General features: G+C 38.1%; 1 protein-coding gene and 1 pseudogene across 2 annotated transcripts in view; one reads left to right on the forward strand and one right to left on the reverse strand.

Annotated features, from left to right (window-relative positions):
• kif20a (kinesin family member 20A) overlaps positions 1-11,493 on the reverse strand; it is a 57,916-nt gene extending 46,423 nt beyond the window's left edge. Inside the window, exons 1-15 of one of the 2 annotated variants that reach the window (XM_048167075.1) lie at positions 11,254-11,493; positions 10,753-10,936; positions 8,311-8,433; positions 8,093-8,212; positions 7,767-7,905; positions 7,472-7,647; positions 6,481-6,586; positions 4,987-5,199; positions 4,746-4,857; positions 4,036-4,110; positions 3,720-3,863; positions 3,439-3,607; positions 3,184-3,333; positions 2,122-2,261; positions 1,926-2,028 (exon numbers count right to left, since the gene is read on the reverse strand). In XM_048167075.1, coding sequence (XP_048023032.1) covers positions 1,926-2,028; positions 2,122-2,261; positions 3,184-3,333; positions 3,439-3,607; positions 3,720-3,863; positions 4,036-4,110; positions 4,746-4,857; positions 4,987-5,199; positions 6,481-6,586; positions 7,472-7,647; positions 7,767-7,905; positions 8,093-8,212; positions 8,311-8,433; positions 10,753-10,926 — 1,944 coding nt within the window. In that variant the 5' untranslated portion in view covers positions 10,927-10,936; positions 11,254-11,493. The remainder of the gene's footprint in view (positions 1-1,925; positions 2,029-2,121; positions 2,262-3,183; positions 3,334-3,438; positions 3,608-3,719; positions 3,864-4,035; positions 4,111-4,745; positions 4,858-4,986; positions 5,200-6,480; positions 6,587-7,471; positions 7,648-7,766; positions 7,906-8,092; positions 8,213-8,310; positions 8,434-10,752; positions 10,937-11,253) is intronic. The other variant, XM_048167073.1, reaches the window with a different exon arrangement.
• A 4,558-nt stretch (positions 11,494-16,051) lies between these two features.
• LOC125252274 lies at positions 16,052-26,804 on the forward strand (annotated as a pseudogene).
• The last annotated feature ends 212 nt before the right edge of the window (positions 26,805-27,016 follow it).

Here is a 27,016-nt window from a genome sequence, read left to right on the forward strand (position 1 = left end):
GGCCTCATGGCCTATGTGACTGTGATTACAAGGTCAAATGTATCTGAGAAGTTAGCTTGGCAACCGAGCATATTTTGCTGGTAGTTTTCCACCAGACAACAGGTGGCTGTGAAATGAATAAGATCATTATTAAAAGGTGTCACGTGAAGGCTTCTTGCGTCCGGGGAGTGATGACTCTCTTTGATACAATATTTCATTTTGCCTCAATTGGCAGAATTCCACCATTAGGGAGCAAGTCAAAAGTTGCAGACTAGTTGGCAGTCGGCCACCCTTAGAAATTAATTATTTCTTGCGTAAGCAACACCTGCAGTTTAATTAATGATGTGACTGTGGTGAAAATGTTGGGGAGTACTTGGGAGACTCCAGGAAAGGGAAAGGGAGAAGAGCACCTGTAAATGAGATCATGGGAAAGAACTGTAGGGGTGAATCTTTCCAGAGAATTATGCCACTTTGTTGTGATTTAACAGATAAGAAAAATGTATAAGAACTGCACCCTGGCCAGAGACAGATTCAGATGTGCAGCTGGCATCTCACTTTGTTGCTTGTCAATAAAGTTAAAACTCCTGGGACCCGGAGATTTGACTCAGAGTTTTCTTTGAGACCAGAAGTGAAGGAACATCAAATTTGGGTTTCGATGTTTACAGGTTTACTGTAAAAAAAATTGGGGTACAATAAGTTACTTATTACTCATTTTATTTATTTATTTATTTATTTTGTTTGATCTTATGTCTCGTGTTGAATCAATTCTCATTTTTACGAACTGATATCGATTCTTAAATCTCAAGAATCGATTAGTCTATCCTGTTTTCAGTTGATGAATGAAAAGAACATGCAGCATGCCTCCCATCCAATAAATCATAATTTGTGCTTTGTTACTTTTGATATGAAGCAAAGTCTCAGATTTCAAATGACGTCCATCTTATGAGATTCAAAAAATAAATACCGTTTTGGCGCTGTTTAATGTGGCGTGACAGATCGCTTTAGCACCTCAGTTAAAGAGAAGCGGCAGCACGGAGCACATGTGAACATCCTCTCCTCCACTTTAATACCAGTTACAGCGAGAAATAAACATGAATAAACATCTGAAGGTATGTTAAAAGATACAGTACTACTTATCGAAATCTGTATCATGTCACATATAATCGCTCGGTGTTTCAACCTCGGAAAGACGTCAATAAAACAGCTTGTAAACAATGTCACGTAACGTCACATTTACCTCAGAAAAACATATTCAGTGACCATAAACTCAGTCAAAAATTAACTCTAGAGAGCAGCATTCTGATAAATATATGCACCATTACATATTAATTATAATTTTTAATGTTCTTCAATATTTATTGCATGTTTGAATAAATCAGTTATGACGGCCACGATTTAAATATTTATATTTAAAAAAAACTAATTGGAGTAGAAATATGATTATGTACTTCTAAACTTTATTATATATAAAAAAAAAAAGTGTAGTTTACAGCATTAGTAGAGATTTTTGTACTGTACTATATCTGATATACATCCAAAATAAATTGATATCGTATCGAAAGCATGTGAATAGAAATCGAATCGAATAGTGAAAATTGTGTCAATACCCAGCCCTAATCAGTATGGTTATGCTGTGATATTATGAAATTAGGGAAGGCAAATGAATTGTAATTTGATAATACTAGCCTGATAATAATAATTATAATAATTTAATACATTCATGGGAAAAATTAGCCAATTACAGTCTTCATCTCTGACTATCGTCGATACAAGATACCATCGTCTATCAGCACAACCCTAATCCTTAAAATAATTATTTCATAATTTGTGCTATTACTAATAATTACTCCAATAAAATGGATGCTAATACCAGGTGCAAATGGGTTTGGTTGAATTGTCAGACCCACAGATGACTGTACTATAACTGCTCCCTTCACATCACTGACCTCTAGCTCTTGGCTGTAATATTTCTTCAGGCTGCTCTTCAGGTTGTTAATTTTGTTCTCACATCTCTTCTCCATCAGATCCCTCTCAGTCTCCAGTGTCTCGCTGCACAACAAGGGAGCAACTTAAAACATCTAAACTGTAACAACAACTTAAATTGTGTTACAGTACATATGCACTAAATCATCAGTCAGGTACCTGAAGTCATCCTGCATGCGGGTGATGACCTCCATCATCTCAGTGCAGACCTCCTCTCGAACCTGGGCCTCGAGTTCCTCTTTCTCCTGCCGTTGACGCAGCACCTCGCGCTTCAGAACATCAATGGCCTTTAGGAGCGCCTACCCAACATAACGAAATCCAGCTGAATTATGAAATATTTCACTATCAGTAGAGTTTAGGAAAGATTTTTATGCTTTCTGGTGAATATAGTTTGAGACATTCGCAAAGAAAATAGAAAGTAATTTCATGACTCATGTTATATAGTCATCAACAGCCATATAGACAACAGTCATAGTGATATTCTACAATTACTTTCTACAGGGATAGTTCACCCAAAAAAAAATTGTCGTCATCATTTACATACCCTCATGTTGTTCCAAACACCTAAGACTTTTGATTAATCTTTGAAACACAAATTAGCACATTTTTAATGAAACCTGAAAGGTTAGAAGATCCAAAAAGGTCACAAAGGCATCGTAAAACGAATCCATATGAATCGAGTGGTTTAAACCAAGAGATATCATGGCTTTATATGATGAACAGATTTCATTTAGGATTTTATTCACATATTAACATACATGGAACACATCACATAGGAAGCTCGGACATGTCACAAACTAGAACAAACACCACTGGTTATTGTTCTAGCATGTGATGCATATGCACAGGCTTCCATGTTTACCATATGTGTGTCAATCATTGTTTAGATGTTTATGAAAGCCTAAATTAAATTGTATCTCTTCACAAGAGTTGGATTATACCGCTTTAGTCATATGGATTCGTTTTATGACGCCTTTACAACCTTTTTGAGTCTTTTACATTTTGGTTACATAGACTTTCAATGAAGGAAGTCTTCAGGTTTCATTAAAAATATAAATTTGTAAAATTGATAATAAAAATATTATTTTGTGTTTCAAAGTCATACAGGTTTGGAATGACAAGAGGGTGAGTAAAAGAAATTTCATTTTTGTGTGAACTATCCTTGAAATTATCACCAACGATTATTCACTCTTACAATTAACCAAATTAAACTGGATTTACTTCAGGATCAAACATGGTGATGTCTCCTTCCTCATCACTCTCCTCCTCATCCTCCTCCAGTAAAGTGGTGTCATTGGGATGAGCTGGCTCCTCACGAAGCAGGGACAGGATGTATGCCACACGCGTCTTGCTGCACGGCCCATGTACAAGCTGAAATATGAAAGATATTTGTAAATGGACATTGTTTAAATGTTGTTTGGTGTCCAGAAGAAGAAATGTATAAACATTTTTCAGAGACAGAAGCATCTTTTCTACCTGTGTGGCAATGGCAGAGAATTTGAGCGCTTGGAGCGTTTCGTCATAGGTGGAGGCACAGGAGTTGATGTTGACCACCATGCAAGAGTGCCCATGACCACAGAAGAAACTCTGGAGGACCCTGGTTAGCTTGCTGTCTCTGAATGGAACAACCAGCGGAGGACGAGACCTATGGCAATGACAGTATAATGACGTCACTAATTGCTTTGACAGTTGTTGGACAACTAGTGGACCATCATGACCCATCACACTGTGTAAATTGTTTAGTGTGTCACACTCACTTATTGGTTTGATTGTGTCTCAGAGCAGTGATGCAGCGCCCCAGTGTCAGCAAAGAGGTGTTGATGTTGTTAGCCTCTTTCATTCTCTCTCCATTCTGCTGGGTTTTACAGCGCTCAGACCCCGCCAAATCACACACAGAGAGCCTGTCGAAAGAAGCAGATAATTCTAAATCACCTTTCCTGAAACCTTTTGTCTTTTAATTGCCAGAGTAATTCTAAAGGGTTCAGTCCAATACACCACTAAAATGGCTGAAATTACCAAAAAAAAAAAAAAAATCACGTATGAAGAAGCACACAGCAATGTAGAAGGACTCACTCGCTGATTCTGGTCACTTGACCCAGCTCTGCTTTTGGCTTGACATGTAGAACACGGATAGTAAAGATACTATGGCTAAAAAAGGAGAGAAAATACACATGATGATTCTATTCATTTTCAACTGAATAAACCATACTTTTATTTCAGGTATTCTTGCATACATACATAGATAAACATGTATACTTTAAATATGCATTTCAAATAAAAAGATTCTGATTGGGCAGAACTTGGACAGAAGAGTAGGTGTGGTCGCAATTCTTAGATGAAAAGGGTACATTGTCGATTGTCTATGGCATAGAGATGTTTAAAGCACAGCTGACAGAAGTCAGAAGTGACAAATCCACATAACCAACTTGAACTTGTTGCAAAATCTGTGTTGGGGAAACATCTCACCCTCACGCGAAATTCCCAATCATGCTGCTTCCAGGCCAAGTATGGTAACTAGGCTTGCTGACTCTCTATCCATTTGGCCATGACTGCTATTTGCAAATGTTTTATGTGATATTTTGTGCGCAACTTTGGGTGAAAACATAGCTATTGTCTCTGGAAGATCCAGTTATGACAATTTAATTAAACATTTGAAGGTCAAAACATCTTTTAAAATGAAACATACGCATAGATGAATTGTTCACAATAAGATCAACAACCTGCATTCAGAAAGTGGAGTGAATTTTCACAGGATAATGGGAATGATGACATTAAGCAGGTACCTGCGGCTGGAGTTGTGGTTTAGGTGAGTACTGGCAAAACTTTGGTTGCGTTGTCCAACTTTAAGCACTTTCCAAGCCTCTTCTGCACTTTGTACTTGAATCCAGGTCAGATCTAATAAAAGGACATAAATGATTCAATATAATTAAAATGGCTAAGAAAGAAAAAAAAAAAAAAAAAAAAGGTTATATATTTAAATCAGTAATTGGAATTGGTCATTTCTATGCTCTTTGTGATTCTTACCCTTTACGTATGGGTTTCCGTGTTTGTCATCGCTGAGGCGTAGTGTGGCTCTCTTGCGGGACTGAAGCGAAGGTGGAGCGTCCAGGAGATCATAAAGAAATTCGTTGTAGATCTCATAAAACGAGACCCACACTGAGAACTGTACCCCCTCCTCAAGGTCCTCCCCACCACTGAGACACAGGCCATTTGTCTCCAAACAAATGCCATCTGAATCTGTAATAAAAAAATAAAAAAATAAATAAAAAAAACACCTGCTTAGAAGAAATCTCATAAATTTTACATTTGGATTAAGGTTGCTTGTGAAATTTCACATTCAAAATCCTGACATTTCAATATGAATATTTCAAATGAGAGTGAGATTGCCCCATCGATTTTGCATCAGGTTTCAAATTGGTCACACAAATTCGACATGCTGACCAACAGAAAGCTGCTTAGTCTGAAATAGGGCTGGACGATTATGGCCTAAAATCAAAACCTCGATTAATTGAACATTTTACCTCAATTACGATTAATGAACGATTATTTTGTTTCTTCTTTTTTTTTTTTTTGCCCTCATAGTTCACTGACAAGGTTTGTACTATAAATATGATAAAGGTGGGATATTTTTTTTCCTATTGAAAGAGTGATCTGACATAACAGCTCACTTTCACAAGTTATCTATGGTTTGTAACATTTCTTACAGATTTCTGCTCGTTGTAAATCAGATACTGATAAATTAAGACAGTGCCAGTACATAATGAGAGTGATTGCGTGTGTGAATTAGTCATACCTTCTCTATTAATTGTGAAGCTGTGGGTTGAAAATAGGTCCCTCAAAAGTAGAAAAATATATGCTATAATTAGTTGAGTTTCTATGCTACTTTATGATAAATCACAGGACAGCGCTGACAACTAGTTTCTGCGTTCCTCTCCGCGTGCGCGATCTTCACGTTTTGCACAGCCACTGTTTGTGCCACAATGCAGCCGAGCAAGCAGCTCCGTGTTGCTTTTATGCCACTGCCTGGATGGGGCGGAGTCACGTGGCTACACATGCGGTAGTACGTTTTTAAGGGGGAAGTATTAACAGGATTAAAAAAACGAAATAACCGACATGGGAAAATTACGCCGATTAGAGGTTCTGAATTTCGGTTTCGATTAATCGTCCAGCCCTAGTCTGAAAGTGACTTCTGTGCAAGCAGTGCTTCATGCTATGGAAAACTGACCTTTTTTGCCAGCAAAATTTCACTAATGTGACTGCACCTGATAGAACTACAACATGTAGCTCAAACACTACTGAGGTCTCAAAGATTACTCACAAATTAAAGCTGGAATTTGTCTTTTTTTTTCCTCAATAGGAATTCCAATCTCTTTGTTTGAGTGGCCTGACTTATCAATATTGACTCAATTAGCGTTTGGGATAAGACTGCCTGGCAAACGGGACAATATTAGTGTCATTATTTCTGCAATTTTTTTCAGCATGAAGTAGCTCAGGGTAGAATGTCAGATAACTCCTTACCCTCCAGCTGTGTTGCTATGTGACTGGTTGCTGAGAGTCCACTGATGCCACTGTCCCAGGACAAACCTGCACGCAGCCTAGAATGATGTCCACCTGTGTTTTCCTCCTGAACAAAAGGAAGACAATTACAAACTGTCCAAGAAAAATCTGAAACTATTGAGGGACAAAGAGGATTATTATTACTATTACTATGTTTTTTTTTGTTTTTATAGAAACGTTGAATAATATCTCAAGAATCACCACCAGCTTATAATTCTGTTTAACATAACATATACAATCACACATTTACATACATGGTTGCCACATTTTATTTCTAATTGCTAAAGTTCATAAAAATGCTTCATTGAGTGATGTTTCTTAAGTTTAGTTATGCTTTCAAATGATATCACAGATGAACAAATCTTCAAGGTTCCTTACGCATTTTCTATTTCAAAATTCAATACTTTTCCAGACTCAAATTTCCAAACCTCCTTCCAAACGATTTTTTAGAACATAATTAACAAATGGTTCATACAGCATTATTTTTGGTAAACAGTACAGTCATCTGTATATAATTTTGTCTTTTTTTTCTCCATTGGTTTTCTCAAAGTGATAAAATGTGCTTACATGATGAAAAGAAGCCTAAAACGCTTTATAACGTGCATATGTTTACATCTGACACATTAGTTTGATACTGTAAATGTGGTTGGATGTTGTGTACAGTAAGTACAGTCTAATTTAGATGATTGCTTTCTTTCCCTTCTCTGTTGCTGGTTTGAGTGGCACACACACATTGATTTAATGAAGTTCAAAACAGACTCGCTTATGGTTAAGACAAACAGTTTTGTGTAATCAAAATGTGAAATATAAAATTCTTAATTTTATATTTCAGAAATCTGCATAGGAGCAACAGTCCACTTTTTTCCACACGTGAGCATTGAGCATTGTCTAAATAAGCATCTCTAATCATCACTTAGCAAATTACTTATTCAACATTCTAATTCTTTGTTACCTCTTTCAGCAAAGCATCACGGCGCATTTCCTCAGCATGGACCTCACCAGCATCCAGCTTACGGACCTCTTGGCTCAGTACGGGCTTGAGGTCCATGGCGGAGTACAGCCGCCCAGACAGCTTCAGGAATACAGATACTAACGCCCGTGGCAGCAGACCCGCCTCTCCACCAGCACCTGTTAAATCAAAGCAATTCTAGTACTCTTATAACAGTTTTACATAAATATATGCACCAAACAAACACGCTAAAATCTGTTGTGTTGTGGTGCAGTCTGTTGTGTTGTGGCCGTCTTACCTTGTATGGTGTAGGTTTTGCCCGAGTTGGTCACACCATAAGTATAGAGGAGGCGGTTTTCTCCATGCAGAACATCTCGTACCATCTCCCTTATGGTGTGATCGTAAACCTCCTGCTGAGGGGTTTGTGGTCCAAAAATCTGCACAAAAGGGAAAAAAAAGAAAGAAAAAAAATTCACAAGATGCTGCATCCAGGATGAAGCTTATCAGTAAAAAGTTTAAGAACATTATTGTATTGGCCAGTGAAACATTTCTATGCTATAACATTTCTATGCTATAACATTTCTATGCTATATTCGATGATTTCCTTAATAGTATATGCATTACCTTGGTAAAGGTAAATTTGTGCAGGCTCTGAGAGACCCCTCTCTCAGCACTCTTCATGTTGCGGGAGTCTTTTGGCGCTCTGAGAAGCAGACTGTCCTCAGACTGCACATTTACACAACCCTAAACAGCACAAACAGAGCAATAAAGACGTCACTGTTTGTCAACCAAATCTTTCCTTCCTTTAAAAAGTATTTCACAAGTCTGTCAAATTCCTTTACCTGCTCCTCTCCCCGCTCCTTCTCTGCCTCGGTAAGAGGACGGATCCGTAGGAAAACCTTCAGCTTCTCTGATCCATCATCAGCGCTGCCTCTTCTGCTGACATCACTCTTGACCTGCACAGGCTGCCAGTCACACAAATGAAAGAACTGAGAACTTGTCCACACTAATAGGTTTACATTGAAAAAAAAAAATCTTTTTCTCTCCATCTTGGCCTTCCGTCCACACTGAGACGTGTTTGTCAATGAAGACAAAGCTTTTTGAAAACACTCTTCCAAATGGATAAATTTGAAAACGTTGTTTTCGCGTTGTAGTGTGGACTGTGAAAACTGAGGTATTTGGAAAACTATGACACGTTTAGTCACGTGATGCATTCGTACAAATAATATCTATGGTTATACCGGCATTGTTGTGCCTGCTATTTACTTTCATAGTGTTGTTAAAGATAAATGTTCCTTTGTAGAATATCCATATTACATTCCTGCAAAGATGACAGAAAATGTACTCGCAACTGCTGTCCTGGGGCAAAAGTGAGTAGTGGGATATTTTGCAAATAAAAAGATTGTGCCAGAAGTGAGAACTTCATTATGTCTGCTCTCTTGGTTTCATCCTGTGTGCTTTTATTATGTTTTACGGATGCACAGTAAGGAGATTTAAGTATTCTCAGATGTGTCAGCATGGATGAGCAAGATTCAAAATGTATGGACGAGGAGTATTTTGATACACCGTTTTCAAATGTATTTGGATTAATGTAGATGTAGCCTGAATCTGAACAAAGCCTGAGGTGAGGAACTAACCATTAAGTAAGCAGTTTGTGTTGACCGGAGGAAAAACACATTACTTACAGCTGTCTTTAATGAAAAGAATAATTGTGAGGGAGCCGCTTCTGGCAATATGACAATCTGAGACATAAGAGTTGACTGAACAAACAGTAAGCGTAAGCCTGGGGCAAGTATGGCAAGCAGATTTAACATTATCGCTGTTGAACACAGTATCAATAGTTTCTGTGATGCAGAAAACTTTGCATCCAGTGTCGAGAGCCTACAGCTGTTGACAGGGCTTGAAATTAACTTATTTACTTGGTAGACTACAATAAAATTGTAACCAGTAACAAAGGAAGTTACTTGTCACTACTCAAATAAGTGCTTGTACAGTACAAATATATAAGTCACACAAATAAAAATGAAAAAGTACTAACATCTATTGTTAATAGATGTTAGTAAGTTAAGAATTAAAGGGTTAGTTCACCCAAAAATTTAAATTCTGTCATTTATTACTCACCCTCATGGTGTTCCACCCGTAAGACCTTTGTTAATCTTCGGAACACAAATTAAGATATTTTTGTTGAAATCCGATGGCTTAGTGAGGCCTGCATAGCCAGCAATGACATTTCCTCTCTCAAGATCCATTAATGTACTAAAAGCATATTTAAATCAGTTCATGCAAGTACAGTGGTTCAATATTAATATTATAAAGTGACAAGAATATTTTTAGTGCGCAAAAAAAAAAAAAAAAAAAAAAAAAAAAAAAAAAAAAAAAAGAGACTTATACTGCTGTATGTCCTACGCCTTCTCTATTCAACTTACAGAACGAACGCGGCGCCAGTTTCGTTTTTTTCCCGTAAGTTGAATAGGGAAGGCGTAGGACATATGGCGTCAGCTTTTTGAAGAATGCGGAAAGCGGAAGCACGTGCAAGGCGATAATGTGTGTTTATAAAGCATATACAGTTGTATTTTTTTTTTTAAATGACCGAGCGTTTCGCTAGATAAGACCCTTATTCCACGTCTAGTATCGTTTAAAGCCCTTTGAAGCTGCACTGAAACTGTAATTTTGACCTTCAACTGTTTGGAGGCCATTTAAGTCCACTATAAGGAGAATAATCCTGGAATGTTTACATCAAAAACCTTAATTTCTTTTCGACTAAAGAAAGAAAGACATGAACATCTTGGATGACATAGGGGTGAGTAAATTATCAGGAACATTTTATTTAAAAGTGGACTAATCCTTTAATGGATCTTGAGAGAGGAAATGTCATTGCTGGCTATGCAGGTCTCACTGAGCCATCCGATTTCAACAAAAAAATCTTAATTTGTGTTCCGAAGATTAAGGAAGGTCTTACGGGTGTGGAACGCCATGAGGGTGAGTAATAAATTACATTATTTTCATTTTTGGGTGAACTAACCCTTTAATTGTTCAAATAGCTTGCCACATGATGTGATGAATCGTTATGTTGTGGGCATCTGATTTCAAAGCATGCACACAATCCACGATTCTTGTATAATAAAAAGGACTCTATCACTAAAATATCAGCATCTGACAATCAATAGTTAGTTTTTCAGCTCTGAAGTTACAGTCGACAGAAACATGATCACCGATGCCATATCTGACTGAGCCTCCAAATATGAAGATAATTTGTCAGAGCATAAGTCTACTGCCTATCATACCTCTTTAGTGGGTGTTTGGGAATCTGCAGCAGGGGTAATGACGGAGATCTCTGGCAGAGTAGACACAAACCGCCGAGATCTCAAGAGAGCTCCGATATCAGCAGCTGTGGACTCAAAGACAGCACCACACTCATCCTCATCAGACAGAACCCCGCATGGAGATGCCAGAGCCATTATGACAAACCTAGAAATGAAAACATGGACAATTCTATACTCGCAATAAAAGGGTAGATATTTACTCTCAGTAAGTTTATGAACGGACAACTACTTATAAACAAAGCCAATCGGCTAGCCAGCTAGCTGCACTTCGCGTTCAAAGACGCTGTTTTGTGCTGGTTGTTAAACAATGAGACATTATGATATAATTAACAACAAAAGACGAGAATAGATGAGCAGGAAACAGCATTTCGACAGGAAAGTAACATTTATTTGACTGACTGGAAGCTGTTTGAGCTCTTTGCAGCTAGCATCGCATATTTGAAAAGACTTTTACATTCTTACCTTGATTTAAGATGTCCTCTGGAGGAAAATATGATCCAAATATGATTTTACAGTTATATAAATTACTCCTACAGCTTTCGAAAATCAGAACATCTAAATTGAACACACAGTTAGTACTGTAACTAAACTAAACTAAACTCATCTGTTCACCTGCACAGCGCATAGCTCACCAACGGTTACTGAGACAACAACATATTCGAACACCGCGGTCAGTGCGCTCCACCAATCACCGCGCACCAGAGCAACTCTTGCCAGCCAATCGGATACGCCGGAGGAAATACTTGGCTTTTGATTGACAGAACCGGTTCTGGGTGTTGCCTATGGGTGTTGCCAGCGGCGGTTTTCCGTAATTTATAATTTGACACTTTTTTTACTTTATGATTTTGTTTTCTAAATCATGTATAAAGTTTTTAGTTAAATAGTTCAGTCTTTTAAATTTATTTAAAATTAAAAACCCTGTATGTACGTTACATTGCGGTTGAACATCCCTTTGCGGTGGTTGTGAAATATCAAATGCTGACGGAAAACGCGTTTGGGTTAGTGAAGATAATTCTCACCTGTTTTATTATAGTCCGAAATGTCTATGCAGAAAAAAAAATATGATTGTACAGTCGCGCATGCTGCGTTCGTCCAATCAATGCTCAGGAATCAGAACTGAGCAGCAGGCGCGTGCACAGACTGTCAGAAAAAGTGTGCACAAATTATAACTTTAGAGGAGCTTGTCATTGGGGCAATGCCACAGTACCCTTGTTCCCTATCTACCCCTAAAAGGCGCATATTAGTACCTTAGAATAGTAGTACTAACATTTTAGAGGTAAAATAGGTACAAAGGTGTCTCTTTGAGGGGAATGCCTCAGTGTCAAGCTGTTGTACACCTACATTTTTTTTTTTTTTTTTTTTGCAAAATTTTTCTGAAAGTGCAGATAGACCTCAAGTGGTGCTCAAGCACTTGCCCCTTTGGCATCTGACTATATAAGTGGAAACTATTTTTTTTATTTAAAGGGTTAGTTCACCCAAAAATGAGATGATTGAGATGTTTTAAGTGGTTTAATTTCACAGCAGTGACAAACAGTGCCAAAGTTTAGGGCAAACATGATCATTACCTGGCTGTCAATTGAAGTGGGTCATGGAGAAGTGGATGCTGTGCTCTGAACAAGGGATATCGAAGGGGGGCAGTTGTCGGGTGCACGATTAACTAAGAATTGATATGGACCCAAATTAAAGGGTTAGTTCCCCAAAAATGAAAATAATGTCATTTATTACTCACCCTCACCCTTACGTTCCACACTCGTAAGACCTTCGCTAATCTTTGGAACACAAATTAAGATATTTTTGTTGAAATCTGATGGCTCAGTGAGGCCTGCATAGCCAGCAATGACATTTCCTCTCTCAAGATCCATTAATGTACTAAAAACATATTTAAATCAGTTCATGTGAGTACAGTGCTTCAATATTAATATTATAAAGTGACAAGAATATTTTTGGTGCACCAAAAAAAACAAAATAACGACTTATATATTGATGGCCGATTTCAAAACACTGCTTCAGGAAGCTTTGGAGAGTTATGAATCTTTTGTTTTAAATCAGCGGTTAGGAGCTCCAAAGTCACGTGATTTCAGCAGTTTGGTGGTTTGACACGTGATCCGAATCATAATTCGACACAAAAGATTTATAACGCTCCGAAGCTTCCTGAAGCAGTGTTTTGAAGGAGGTGCTGTTTGAAATGTCCCGCCCCGTCTTCCTGTTTCAGTGGAAATTACGTCAACACACTGAATAATGCTGCACGTTTCAAGGCCTTTAAGGAAAGTCATTTCACTCGGTGGCCATCTTTGAAACATCTGTTGGGCAGCTATTTAATGCTGATGTGCCTGGATGGGTTAGCATTAAATGAGCACTCACTCTTACATGAGAATTGGCTTCAGGGATTTTTTTTCTTTTAACAATGAAAATAAAAGCTTTACCTGTAATATTGTGCATATAGCCAAAAAGGCTTCACAGTACTTTTGTAGAAATAGAGTATCAGGCTAAAAGACAATTTGAAAACAAGACTGCTAAGATAGAACTATATATTTGCTAAATCAGTAGTTTGCTATATCAGTAGTTTATTTTAAACAAATCAACTCCTGTCCTTAGACCTTTACAGCTGTATTCAACAAATAGTAGTGTTTTAATTTTGACAGTCTATTATTTAATTGTCATTCAGCAGATTCTATTATCCAAAACAACTTACAAGAGAGGAACATCACAAAACGATTTATTATAAGAGCCAACAATATTTATAGCCAACAAACAGCAGATTGAGAATATGAATCGCTACTCTACTGCTGTTCCTGCATTACTATCATCAGCCTCCAAGGAGCACTGCAAATTGAATTGGTGGGAATGCCTGCTATTTGCAGTTGATCAACTTGGTGTTTGGAGCCACACTGGTTTACAAACTTGAGTTGTCAAAGGCAGCAGCGAGACACCAAAGCACGGCCGGACACCTACAAGCAACGGACCTTGTGAAAACTTTTGGGGAAATCTGAGTGGATCTACAGCTCAATGAACAAGTCCGCATGAGAAACAGAGAAACAAATGAAAAGGTGAAGAAAAATAGGGACATATTGAAAACACTGATAGATTGTGCTATATTTTGGGGAAAACAGGAACTGTCATTTAGGGGACACGATGATAGCGCTGCATCCACAAATAGAGGCAACTATTTGGGGCTTCTTTTTTTCTTGCTGAAAACAACACAGACTTACATTACCACCTGTCCACTAACAAAGTGTTTTGTGGGACTGATTAATGCTATTGCTGAAGTGATGGGAGAAGAGATAAAAAGGGAGATTAATAAAGCACCCTTTGTCTCTGTCATAGTGGACGAGATGGCGTGCAATACAAATGCATCCATCCATAAAACAAGTAATCCATATGACTCCAGGGGGTTAATAAAGGTGGTTTTGTAAGAAAAATATCCATATTTAAAACTTTATGAATTCAAATAACTAGCTTCTTGTGGATGACCGTATGCAGAATGCGCAAATCAATTTGCGCCAAATGAGTAATCCTCTGACACGATGTATCAGATGTAGGAGCGTAAGCTCACTTGCGGTTCAAAAAAATAGGGATGTGCAATAAATTTACGCTTCTCTTCTCTCATATCGAAATATTCAGACATTTCTCTTTAAAAATGATCATTTTATAATCTCTCTCCTCTGCGCCTCCGCGTTCATCATTGCATTGTGCGTCAGGTCAAAGCATACTCTTCCGCCGCAAATCGAGTTGCGCATTCTGCTTACGGTCGTCCACCGGAAGCTATGGATTACTTTTTTATGGATGGATGCATTATTTTTGGCTTCAAAAATAATGCCCCCCATTCACAACCATTATAAACCTTGAAGGACTAAGGATATTTTTAAATATCTCTGATTGTGTTCGTCTGAAAGAATAGTCATATACTCCAAGGATGGCTTGAGGGTGAGTAGGCCTAAATCATGGGATAATTTTCATTTTTGGGTGAATTATCCCTTTAAGTGCGCTTCCTCGAAACTGCATCAAATAATGTAGGCCTATGCAAAAAAGCATCAAATTACGCAGACGATGCGAAACACACACTGCGAAATCAAAGCACTTTATGCAGTGTACTGGTGAAACATACGGGTTTTTTTCGTGATATATTTGACACATTTTTATCATGTTATGTTTAAATAAGTTAAATAGGTTAGAAATGTGTTGAGTATGAGACGGCAAGTTTTAAAGTTGAGAATGAGAAATACACTCACACACACATATAGGCCTAACATATTTTGAATATAAATTTACCTTTATTTGTAACAGCTATGTTAACAGTAGTTAATCCCTGCTCCCTCCAAAGTCCACTTCAAGGGCTCTGCCCTTCGAAGGGTGGGGAGCACTGGGATGTTCCCTTCCGTTTGGAATTTGCCCCCCTGCGTGCACGCGCATGTCCACACTTATGATCCAAATCACCTGTTGCTACTCCGAACAGAGACGAAGAATCTTCCAGAAAAGACAATCTTTGGAAGGCCACTAATGTTAAAACATGAAGAAAGGTTTACTGAGAAAGAGTTCTTGAAAACGAATATGTTTCTGAAGGTTTTCTCCCATTTTCTCTTCGTTTTAGGCTGTTGTTTTTGTGATGCGAAATCTAAAGTATTTTTGAACCAGACATTTACAGTAAACATGTAGATGAAGCCTAACGTGAATGTGTTTTTTATCGTTATTATTTTTATTATTTGTCAAAGAACAAAAATATGTTATTACTAAATTGAATATTTCAGTTCATATAGCAATTATGATTAGTAGTTATACAGTGTGACCATTATAATTCAGGTTAGGCTACTGTTACTAAATCAATTATTTTAGGATAATTTGAAAGTAATTAATTCAACCATCATTGTGAACTTGAAGTAATGATTAAACAATAAACAATTCAACAATTAATAAAGATTGGGTAAATATGATTGTAAAATTGTATTAAACTGCAATAAAACAAAGTGGGTTCAGTTTTCCAGCACAGTGTAAATTTCTGTTTCCCAGTGAATTCATATTTAGAGTCATGAGCCAGTTAAACTCATTAATCAATCTGAAATTATTAAGCTCATTCAGTTATTTTACATGACAATATATTTGTAACTCACTTTATTTTATACATTGTTTTTGCTTTTGTTGCTAACTCATCATTCTTCATTATTTTCTTCAGTAACTGCCATGTTCTTCATCTCTGTAAAATCTTGTCATTTCCAGGTCCTGCTGAACGATTGATTGTTTTCTCAAACCAGTGCTGCGAGGAAAGATGAATCTCTCAGAGAAACACAGGTAAGTCTGTGTCTGTTTTCACACAATCATTTTAAACTCTACTGGAGTTTGTTTTTTCCTGTGAATAACAAAACTTTAAGTATTGTTTTATATTTGCAGATGCTTTACACAATTTAAACTTCTTAAATTAACTCAATTATTTTTTAACATATTTAATCTCACTCATGTACTTTTAAGAAATCATGAAACTAATGTGAGCCAGTAAAATGAAATGATCGTTAACTATAAAACTGTAAAATGTGTGAATGTGTGCATTTCTGTGGAGGATTAGATAAAGACACGGATGTGTTTCAGACACAGTTGAACCTCTTTTAAAGTGTTTTTTTTTCTCTCTCTCTTTGTGTCATTAGTGTAAGATCAGGCTCAAAAGTGTCCAGCTCTGTGTCTCTGAAGAGTGATCAGTCAAAAGGTAGAGGACCAGACTTCAAGGGAGAAACACCATCATCTAATAAAAGGTATTTTGTGTCTACATGATAGGCTTGCATTATTCGTTCACAGTGGTGTATGTGATTGAACTTGACTGAATAAAATAAGTCACAATAAAACTCAGTTCCTGGGAACCTTATGCAACTCATTCCAGTAACACAATTACACAGGCAGCCACAAGGAGGCATAAATTCACTATGGAAAACAAATCATGCAACTAAACATGTATATATCCATCCTTCCAACCGTAGTCATAAATGGACAGCTATATACTGCATTTAATTACTAAAGCTAAAAGTATCTCCTGTAGTAAAGTGTTTTTTTCTCTGTTCTTTGTGTCATTAGTGTAAGATCAGGCTCACATGTGTCCAGCTCTGTGTCTCTGAAGAGTGATCAGTCAAAAGGGAGAGGACCAGACTTCAGTGGGGAAAAACCATCATCTAATAAACGGTATTTCATGTTTCTATTTTTTGGTCACACGTTGACTGTGTTAAAGTTGCATCAGTGAATACTAATCATGAAATCTTTTTAGATCAACTATTTATCATATTATTCACAGCTATTGTATTTATTTGGTTACAGGCTTCAATATGAGACATTAGACTCAGACGTCCAGACTCATAGGAAGAAGAATTTAAAACACAATCTAAAGGGAATCTTCCAGGTAGGAAAACACATTTTCAGAATTGTTTAATATTTATTACAAACAAATATGTTATTGAACAAAGAAATGTTATTTAATTCCTCTTGATCACTTTTTTTCTGTTTGTTGAAAATAACAGCTGGTTAGCATGTTAGTCTTTTAACTGGATTTTTTTCTTTATAGATATTACAATTATTGAATAAATAGTGTTGACCAAATGTAGATGTACAATTTGGTTTAAATTGTGTTTTTCTGTCTTTTTCCGTACTTTTGTTTGTAGGATCTTGAGAGCAAAATAATCACATTTTTGAAGAAAGAGCTGGAAAAGTTTAAGAAAATATTACAAAATGAAAACACAGAAAACTTTGTGAAGGACTTTAATGAGAATAGATGCAGTATCAAAACAGCAGCTCTTGATCTCACACTACATTACCTGAGAGAGATGAAGCAAGATGAAGCTGCTGATGCTCTAGAAGGTAAGAGACTCATGACCATCTGTCAGATTTACACTTTTTAATGTACACTATAAAAATATAAATTAATAATAAAACTATATGTTTTTTGTTCCTGTGTTTAGTTGAGCTGATCTTCATTCATCAGCTAAAATGTGACCTAAAGAAGAAGTATCAATGTGTGTTTGAAGGAATTGCGAAGCATGGTGACTCCATACTTCTGAATAACATCTACACAGATCTCTATATCACTCAGGGTAGCAGTGAACAGGTCAATACTGAACATGAGGTCAGACAGATTGAAGTTGCTTCCAGGCGTCATGAATCTCAAGATATTCAGGTTAAATGCACAAATTTGTTTGAAGCTCCTGAACAAGACGAGGAGATCCGAACTGTACTGACAAAAGGAGTCACTGGCATTGGAAAATCAGTCTCTGTACAAAAGTTTGTTCTGGACTGGGCTGAAGGAAAAGAAAATCAAGATATCAGTTTCATATTTCCTCTTCCTTTCAGAGAGATTAACTTAAAGGAGAAAGAAAAACTAAGTTTCATGGACCTTATAACAAATTTTTTCCCAGAGACAAGAGGACTGAACCTTACAAGAAGGAATCAATTCAAAGTCCTGTTCATCCTTGATGGATTGGACGAATGTCGCCTTCCTCTGAAGTTTGATTGTAATGAGATGTGGTGTGATGTATCGTCACCTGCCTCTCTGGATGTTCTCCTAACGAACCTCATGAAGGGAAATCTGCTTCCTTCTGCACTCATCTGGATCACCACCAGACCAGCAGCTGCCAGTAAGATTCCTCCTGACTGTATCGACCGGCTGACAGAGATACGAGGATTCAGTGATGCACAAAAGGAAGAGTACTTCAAAAAAAGATTCACGGATCAGAATCAGGCCAACTTGATCATTGATCATGTTAAAAAATCAAAGAGTCTCTTTATCATGTGCCACATCCCAGTCTTCTGCTGGATTTCAGCCACAGTTCTCCAGAACATTCTGGAGGAGAAAAAAAATAATGATGTGAAAAACAATCAGGCTGATGAGATCCCTGAAAAACCACAGGAATCAAATACTGAAGACACTCCCAATACTCTGACACAAATGTACACACACTTTCTCCGTTTTCAGGTCCAGCAGAGCCTCCGAAAATATGATGGAGAATACGCAGCAGATGTTTCCTGGGATAAAGACGCCATCCTTTCACTGGGGAAACTGGCATTTCATCATCTAGAAAGAAACAATGTGATCTTCTATGAAACAGACCTGGAAGCCTGTGGTATTGACGTCTATAAGGCATCAGTGTACTCAGGCATGTGTACCCAGATCTTTAAGGAGGAAACAGGGATCATTCTTGGTACCATGTACTGCTTTGTTCACTTGAGCATTCAAGAGTTTATTGCAGCCCTTTATGCACATCTGTTTCTAGACATCAACAAGAAAAGTGTGTTTATTCTTGAGTCTACAGAACAGGAAAACAAAAATGAATCCATGATTGATTTTCTGAAGACTGCAGTGGACGAGGCGCTCGAGAGTGACAATGGACATCTGGATCTTTTCCTTCATTTTCTCCTCGGTCTATCACTCCAGTCCAATCGATGACTCTTACGGGGTCTGTTGACACAGCAAAACAGCAATGACCAGAGCAACAAGGAAATAGTTCAGTACATCAAGCACAAATTAGAGGATAATCTGCCTGCAGAGAGATCCATCAATCTGTTCTACTGTCTAAATGAACTGAACGACCAAACTCTGGTGAAGGAGATTCAGACCCACCTTAGCAAAGGAAGTCTCTCATCTGGTGACCTTTCACCTGCCCAGTGGTCTGCTTTGGTCTTTGTGTTGTTGACATTAGAGGAAGAGCTGGAGGAGTTTGAGCTTCAGAAATTCAAGAAATCAGACGAGTGTCTCATTAGATTATCGGGAGTCGTCAAAACCTCCAGAAGAGCTCTGTAAGTAATTTGATATGTTTTGTCATGTTTTTCTCTCATCTGAAAAATTTATTTATCTACTTTATTTTATAGTTATTCCCCATCATGAACATTGTATGAACTTAACTCTGTAAAGCCTGACATATGAAATAATAGTCTGAAAAATCTGTTTTTTTTTTTTTTTAACAGAGACAGTTTATCAAATCTTTAGACAAAATATAAAAGAACATTTAAAAATGTTTGCATATTTGTTTTGTATCATATGATACACCAGACTTTTATGATTAACATAGAATTATATATTGGCTCATACTATGATTGAGAAATTTACAAATAAACATTTATCAAAAAACCTGTTGGATTATGTTTGATGTACACAAGATGGTTTTTCTACAAATTAGATCTATTGAGTGATTTAGATCTATCAAATGAGATTTATCGAGTTCAAATTAAATAATTTTTTTCAAATGAACTAAATATCAAGTAAAATAAATATACATGTAATTTCAGCAATTGATATGTTTTTACTATCTCTAAATTAATGATATATCACCCATTGGTCACCCTGCTCTCTAAGATATCAGCATCGGCCATCAGTTGACCACTATGAATAATCAAAAAAACCTACATTGCTTTAATCCAGTAAATGTTAATTTTGAAATATGAATAACTAATACAATTTCTTAGGTTCATAGATTTAAGTATTCTTAGCTTTACTTAAATAATTAAATTTTTCGGTAACACTTTATTTTACAGTGTCATTGTTACATTTATTAGATGCAGTTACTATAGTAATAACCCATAATTACATGCAACTAACCCTAAACCAAACCAAACAAAACCCTAAACCTCATTTTTTTTTAATTATAGTAAAAGGCATTTAAATTGCTATAAAAGTGTGAACTGTCTCATCTAATAGTGTCAGTGCAGTCAAGTCAATAATATTGTTGGATATGAAGGCTCGGTTTCACAGACAGGGCTTAGCCTAAGCCAGGATTAGGCCTTAGTTCAATTAGGGCATTTAAGTTGCTTTTATTAACGTACACTAAAAAAAACATTACTGGTGTGCATCTTGAGACAAAACAATGGTACTGACTTATTTTATGATCTGTCAGTGCAAGCTGCTTTCAGTTAAAACAGCTCAAACATGCATTTCAGTCTAGGACTAGCTTAAGCCTTGTCTGTGAAACTGGGGGTAAGTGTCTCCAACTGTAACAAATCGTCACTCAGACTGGGATCCATTTGCATGCTTTATTGAAAAACAGAGTGGTCATACAGGCTGGGTCAAACAGGGTCAAACGGGCAAACAGGAACAACAGAGGCAGGCAGAATCGTAGTCAAACAACAGGCAAAGGGTCAGGACAGGCAGAAATCACTCACAGTACAGTAACCAAGGCAGAGACCAAGGACTGGCAGCAAAGGGTCGAGAAACGGGGACAGACGTAATCAGCAACAGGTAATCAAACAGGATACAAGCACTCAGAAATGTTCACCTAGGCAAAACAAGACTTCACGATTAACTGATGTGTAAGGCAGTCTTTTATAGTCCAGGTAATGGGTGTCAGCTGAGAGTGTAATTAGTCCAAGGCACGGGCTTCTGGGAAATGTAGTGTGATAAGTGTGTATGTGTCAGTATTCGGGTGATGGCTCCCCCCCTGCGAATGCCTCCTGGTGTGAGGAGGCAAACGGCGCCGAGGTCTTCCACGAGGACAAGGAGCAGGCCTATCCGGATGGTTGGTATGGAACTTTTCCACTAGGTTGGGGTCCAGGATATCATCCGCATCGACCCATGTACGTTCCTCCGGGCCATACCCCTCCCAGTCAACCAGATATTGAAGTACTCTTCCTTGGCGCCTGGAGTCCAGTAGACTACGCACTTGGTAAGCCTCCTCGCCTTCCACCAGAATGGGTGGGGGGCCCTGATCACCAGACCTCTTCTCACCCTCCTCGCTGGGACCATCGGCAGGTTTAAGCAGAGAAACATGGAATGTAGGAGAGATACGAAAGTGGTTAGGCAGAGCAAGACGAAATGAAACAGGTGTGATTTGGTGTGTGATCTGAAATGGGCCAACGTACCTTGGACTTAATTTTCTGCAAGGGAGTTTCAGGTGGAGATCTTGAGTGGAGAGCCATACCCATTGACCTGGTTGGTATGTGGGAGCTGGACGGCGATGACGGTCAGCATGTTCCTTCTGATGGCGTACAGCATGTTGTAGATGGGTGTGAGCTCTATTCCAGGTAGCTTCACTGTGATTCATCCAGTCGGTGACGGCCGGTACGTTGGTGGGCTCTCCAGACCATGGGAATAGTGGGGGTTGAAATCCAAGAATGCATTGAAAGGGTGTTATACCGGTGGCTGGTTTGCGTAGGGAGTTTTGTGCGTATTCTGCCCATAGCAAATATCGGGACCAGTCGCTCTGATTGTGGTTACAGTAGGACTGTAGGAAGCGGGTGAGTTCTTGATTCATACGTTCTGTTTGTCCATTCGACTGAGGATGGTAGCCGGAGGTGAGGCTGACAATAATGTTGAGGGCCTGGCAGAAGGCTGCCCAGAGACGAGAGGTGAATTGGGGACCCCGGTCGGACACAACGTCCTCTGGTAGGCCATAAATGCGGAAGACCCAGTTACACAGATGTTCTGCAGTTTGCATGGCAGTGGGAAGCTTGGAAAGGGGAATGAGGCGGCAGGCCTTGGAAAAACGGCCCACTACGGTGAGTATCGTGGTGTTCCCGTTCGAGGTGGGAAGGTCAGTGACAAAGTCAATGGCGATATGGGACCAGGGACGTTGAGGAAGAGGTAGCGGTTGCAGCAGGCCAGCAGGAAGTTGATGTGAGGGTTTGTTGATTTGGCAGACTTGGCATGACTTGGCATGACTAGAGCGGTGTCCTTCGGAAGAGTTGGCCACCAGAACCGGTTCTGTAAGAGCTGTGTGGTTGCAGTGATGCCCGGATGACCAGATGAGGGAGAGTTGTGCGCCATCTCCAGGATGCGGTTGCGGAAGTTTAGAGGCACGAAGGTCTTCTCAGTTGGACATTCTGGCGGTGACTCATTCTCGGCGTTGGCCTGCTCCAGCTCCGTCATGATATCCCACTGTATAGGTGCAACGATAAGAGAGGCAGGTAGAATGGTATCATGGCTTTGGCTTTGATTCTCACCTTCGAATTGTCGTGACAGGGCATCTGCTTTGACATTCTTGGAACCAGGGCGATAGGTTACTAATGAAATCTAGAGAAGAACAGGGACCATCGAGCTTGGCGTGGATGCATCCAGTGTTGGATGCATCCACCTCGATGACGAAAGGAAGTGAGGGGTCCGGATGGTGCAGAATGGGTGCTGAAGTAAAGCGTTCTTTCAGCTCCTGAAAAGCGTTGATGGCTGATGGGGTCCACGTGAGTACATTCTGACCCTTCTTCACCATGCTGGTAAGCGGGCAGGCTATGGTGCTGAAGTTACGTATGGAGCGGCGGTAGAAGTTGGTGAACCCCAGGAATCATTGCAACTCTTTGAGTGTCTTAGGACGGGGCCAGTTGAGGATGGTGGAGACCTTTCTTTCATCCATGGCCACTCCGTCTGGACTGATGATGTAACCGAGGAATGACGTGGATGTCTTGTGGAACTCACACTTCTCAGTTTTGGTGTAGAGTTGAAACTGGATAAGTCTTTGGAGCACCTGTCTGACCTGGTTGATGTGCTCCTCCATGGTATCTGAATAAATCAAAATATCATCAATGTACACAATTACGAATCTGTTCAGCATATCTCTGAATACGTCATTGATGAAGGCCTGGAAAACGGACGGACTATTGACCAGCTCGAAGGGCATAATATTTGTAGTGCCCAGTAGCTGTTGAGAAATGGTATCATGGCTTTGGCCATGATACCATTAACTAAATTAATAACTAATGATTTTTACAACAGAATGAATCAATACTGAACTTACTTATGCTGGACAATGACGCCATTTTCTTCTAGAGCTGCTGTGCAGCCAAAATTATTTTCCTGTTATCACTGTAAAGCTGCTTTGACACAATCTGTATTGTAAAATGTGCTAAATAAATAAAGGTGACTTTATGTCTATGACGAGTCATGCAAGTACTGTGCTACTCTGTGCTGGTATGATCTGAACCAGTCTAAAATAGTTCAAATATAAACACTTATTCTAGGTGTACAGCAGTAATTCAGGATAAGACAAAACACGATTTGGAATATGGATTTATGATATACTCACTTATTATATAATTTTTGTAAAGTTATGTAAAATTATTGTAAATTAAACAAAGTTACCGACAGCAGCTTTAATATTTCTACATATGAAAATGTATTGTATGTGTTCCATCTAATTCTGTGATGTGATTTATTTCCCTTGTAGGTTAAATGATTGTAACTTAACAGATAAAAGCTGTTCAGATCTGGCTGCATGTCTTGGATCAGATACCAATCTGAAAGAGCTGAACATGAACAATAATAATCTGCAAGATTCAGGAGTGAAGCTTCTCTGCACTGGACTGAAGAATTTAAACTGTAAATTGGAGGTACTTAGGTAAGTTGAGCCACAGGAGTCACATGACGAGAATGAGATGTGATGACGGACAGGATGATGTCAGAGGCAAAAGCGCAAGAGGACTTTTGTTAATAAAAGATGTATTTCTTTGTTTTATATAAGTGAGTTTGTCTTTGTTTTATTGTTGTTGTGTTTTTCATTAAACAGTAATAGAACCACAAACTAAACATTCATTATAAAATTCAAAGATCTTTTATTTGTGTTACAATGCAGGTATACCACATCATTTGTCTTATTCATTTTGTTAATAGAAGTCCAATGTTTAATATAAGCAAATTTGTCATTGTACTTTTTATTGTTGTTGTTTTCATTAATAATAATAATGAACCACAAACTAAGCATTCATTTTAAATTAAGGGGAAAATCCAAATGTATTTATTTGTGTTATAACACGACTGATACCATGTCATCAGTCCTACACGTTTTATTGATAAAAGTTTGATGTTTAATACAAGTGAGTTTATCATTGTAATATTTTATTGTTGGGTTTTTCTAATAAGAGTAATATTGAATTGATATCAAGCATTTGTCTTGTTTCAAGAAAAGGAAAGCTCTAACGTTAAAGATCAAAATGGGCTCAGTGCACAAGATGGTGCCTGTGAGCTTCAGCAATACCAGTGTGTGCGTGTTTACTTCCGCTCTTACTCTTTCTGTCTTAGCGACGTTCGCATTTACTTATATGTAAAACTTGGCGAGATATAATGAATGTTTTTGAGGAAGAAAACCTCATTCTCAAAAATAAAATTCACTTTAAGCATTTATATTGTTCAGATTAATCAGCTGAATGTTTTCATTCCTGTTCTAGACTCTCTAACTGCAGTGTAACAGAAGAAGGTTATAAAGCTCTGGCTTCAGCTCTGAGATCAAACCCTTCACACCTGATAGAGCTGGATCTCACAGGAAATGATCCTGGACAATCAGGAGTGAAGGAGCTCAATGATTTACTACAGGATCCAAACTGTCAACTAAAGACACTGAGGTGAGATGGGATGAAATAATTAACAAAATTAGTTATATGCAGGTTAAATATTCATACCAAATATATTATTTTATACAATAAGCTGGACAATTTGTTGCTTCAAAATGAACAAGGTCAGATGAGATGCTGTGGGTTCTGACATGATGATGATAACCATCAACACAGTTTAGTTGTGTAAGCTACAGGATAAATAGACATTATGGGTCAGTATATGTGCTATTCTGGAGTATGGTATACCTTGAAAATTAACATGCACAATTTTGTGCACACTTATCATTAAAAATTCTAGATAATCTTTCATTCAAATTGTTTTCTGAACACTATTGTTTTCCCATCAAGCCCAGATTGTATCTCTCTACAGCAGGTCTATGAGTATCCAGAGGTTCACAGACATGTAGTTTCACAAGCCAGTTTTCCCTGCTGATGTTTCTCACACCTCCTGCTTAAAAGCCAGAAAGATCTTGAGACCTTAATTTCACACTCATACTGAAAATCATGATCTAGTGAGCTTTTGCCCTTCTGCTCTGTGGGATGTTTCTGTTCTTATGAGTTTGCACTAGGACTGAGTGTTGTTCTAGTTCTTTTAAATAACTCTATTAGACTTTTTCAAGTATTTATGTATTTAAATGTTCAAAGAAATGTTACATCTAAATAACTAACTAGAGCTTGTCTTCAGAATAATTAAAGGCTTAGTTCACCCAAAAATGAAAATTCTGTCATTAATTACTCACCCTCATGTCGTTCCACACCCGTAAGACCTTCATTCATCTTCGGAACACAAATTAAGATATTTTGGTGAAATCCGAGAGCTCTCTGACTCCTCAATAGGCAGCAATTTAATTTAAACTGTCAATGTCCAGAAAGTCACTAAAGACATCGTTAAAATAGTCAGTGTGACTACAGTGGTTCAAAATTAATTTTATGAAGCGACATGAATACTTTCTGTGCACAAAAACAAAACAAATAATGACTTTATTCAACAATCTCTTCCCTGCCATTCTCCTTACGCAGCACAGTGCAGGCCTTTGTGTTTACGTCTGAACGCCGGCTCATTATTGGCCAAAGCTGTACATGTGAGCTGCATGACGCATATGTGTGATGCTGACGCTGGAGGCGACCAATAATGAGTCAATAATGAGCCTGGAAGCGCTGAGTGTAAACAACATATGAGAATGACACAGAAGAGAAGATATTCTTGAATAAAGTCATTATTTTTGTTTTAGCACACAAAAAGTATTCTCGTCGCTTCATAAAATTAAGGTTGAATGACTGCAGTCACGTGGACTATTTTAACGATGTCTTTAGTACCTTTCTGGACCTTGAAAGTGGTGGTTAAATTGCTGTCTATGGAGAAATCATATACCTCTCAGATTTCATCAAAAATATCTTAATTTGTCATTTGTCAATGACATGAGGGTGAGTAATTAATGACAAAATTTAAATTTTTGGGTGAACTAACTAACGAAATTTTTTTTATCTTATTTTTGTAATGCAACAGACATTTAGTTAAGAACTGAATTGACTCTTCTGCAGGTTTTTGAGTGCTGCTGCAGATGAGGCCTGTCAGTATGTGAATAGAGTTATGGGTAAAAACCCGTTACTCCTGAGAGAGCTGAATCTGAGTGAACATGAACTAGGAGACACACGAGTGAATCAGATTGCTGCTCTACTGCAGGATAAACACTGTCAACTCAACACACTGATGTGAATATTGTTCATTTATCTAAATTTTCTTAATAATATATAGTTACAACCTGCACTCTTAAATGTGCATTGAAAATTGCCAGCTGATAAATCCCCATGAACGCGATCTCGGGGCCCCCTCCTGGAGATTTACTTAGGGCCCCCAATAACCTAAACACGCCACTGGGCACCCCAATCTCCCTCCTCCTCTTTTCTTGGCGGTGCAGCTAAATTTGGTTACATATCGTGGCCGCGGTGGTGC

The sequence above is a fragment of the Megalobrama amblycephala genome, linkage group LG18, assembly GCF_018812025.1.
Source record: "Megalobrama amblycephala isolate DHTTF-2021 linkage group LG18, ASM1881202v1, whole genome shotgun sequence".
Classification (NCBI taxonomy): domain Eukaryota; kingdom Metazoa; phylum Chordata; class Actinopteri; order Cypriniformes; family Xenocyprididae; genus Megalobrama; species Megalobrama amblycephala.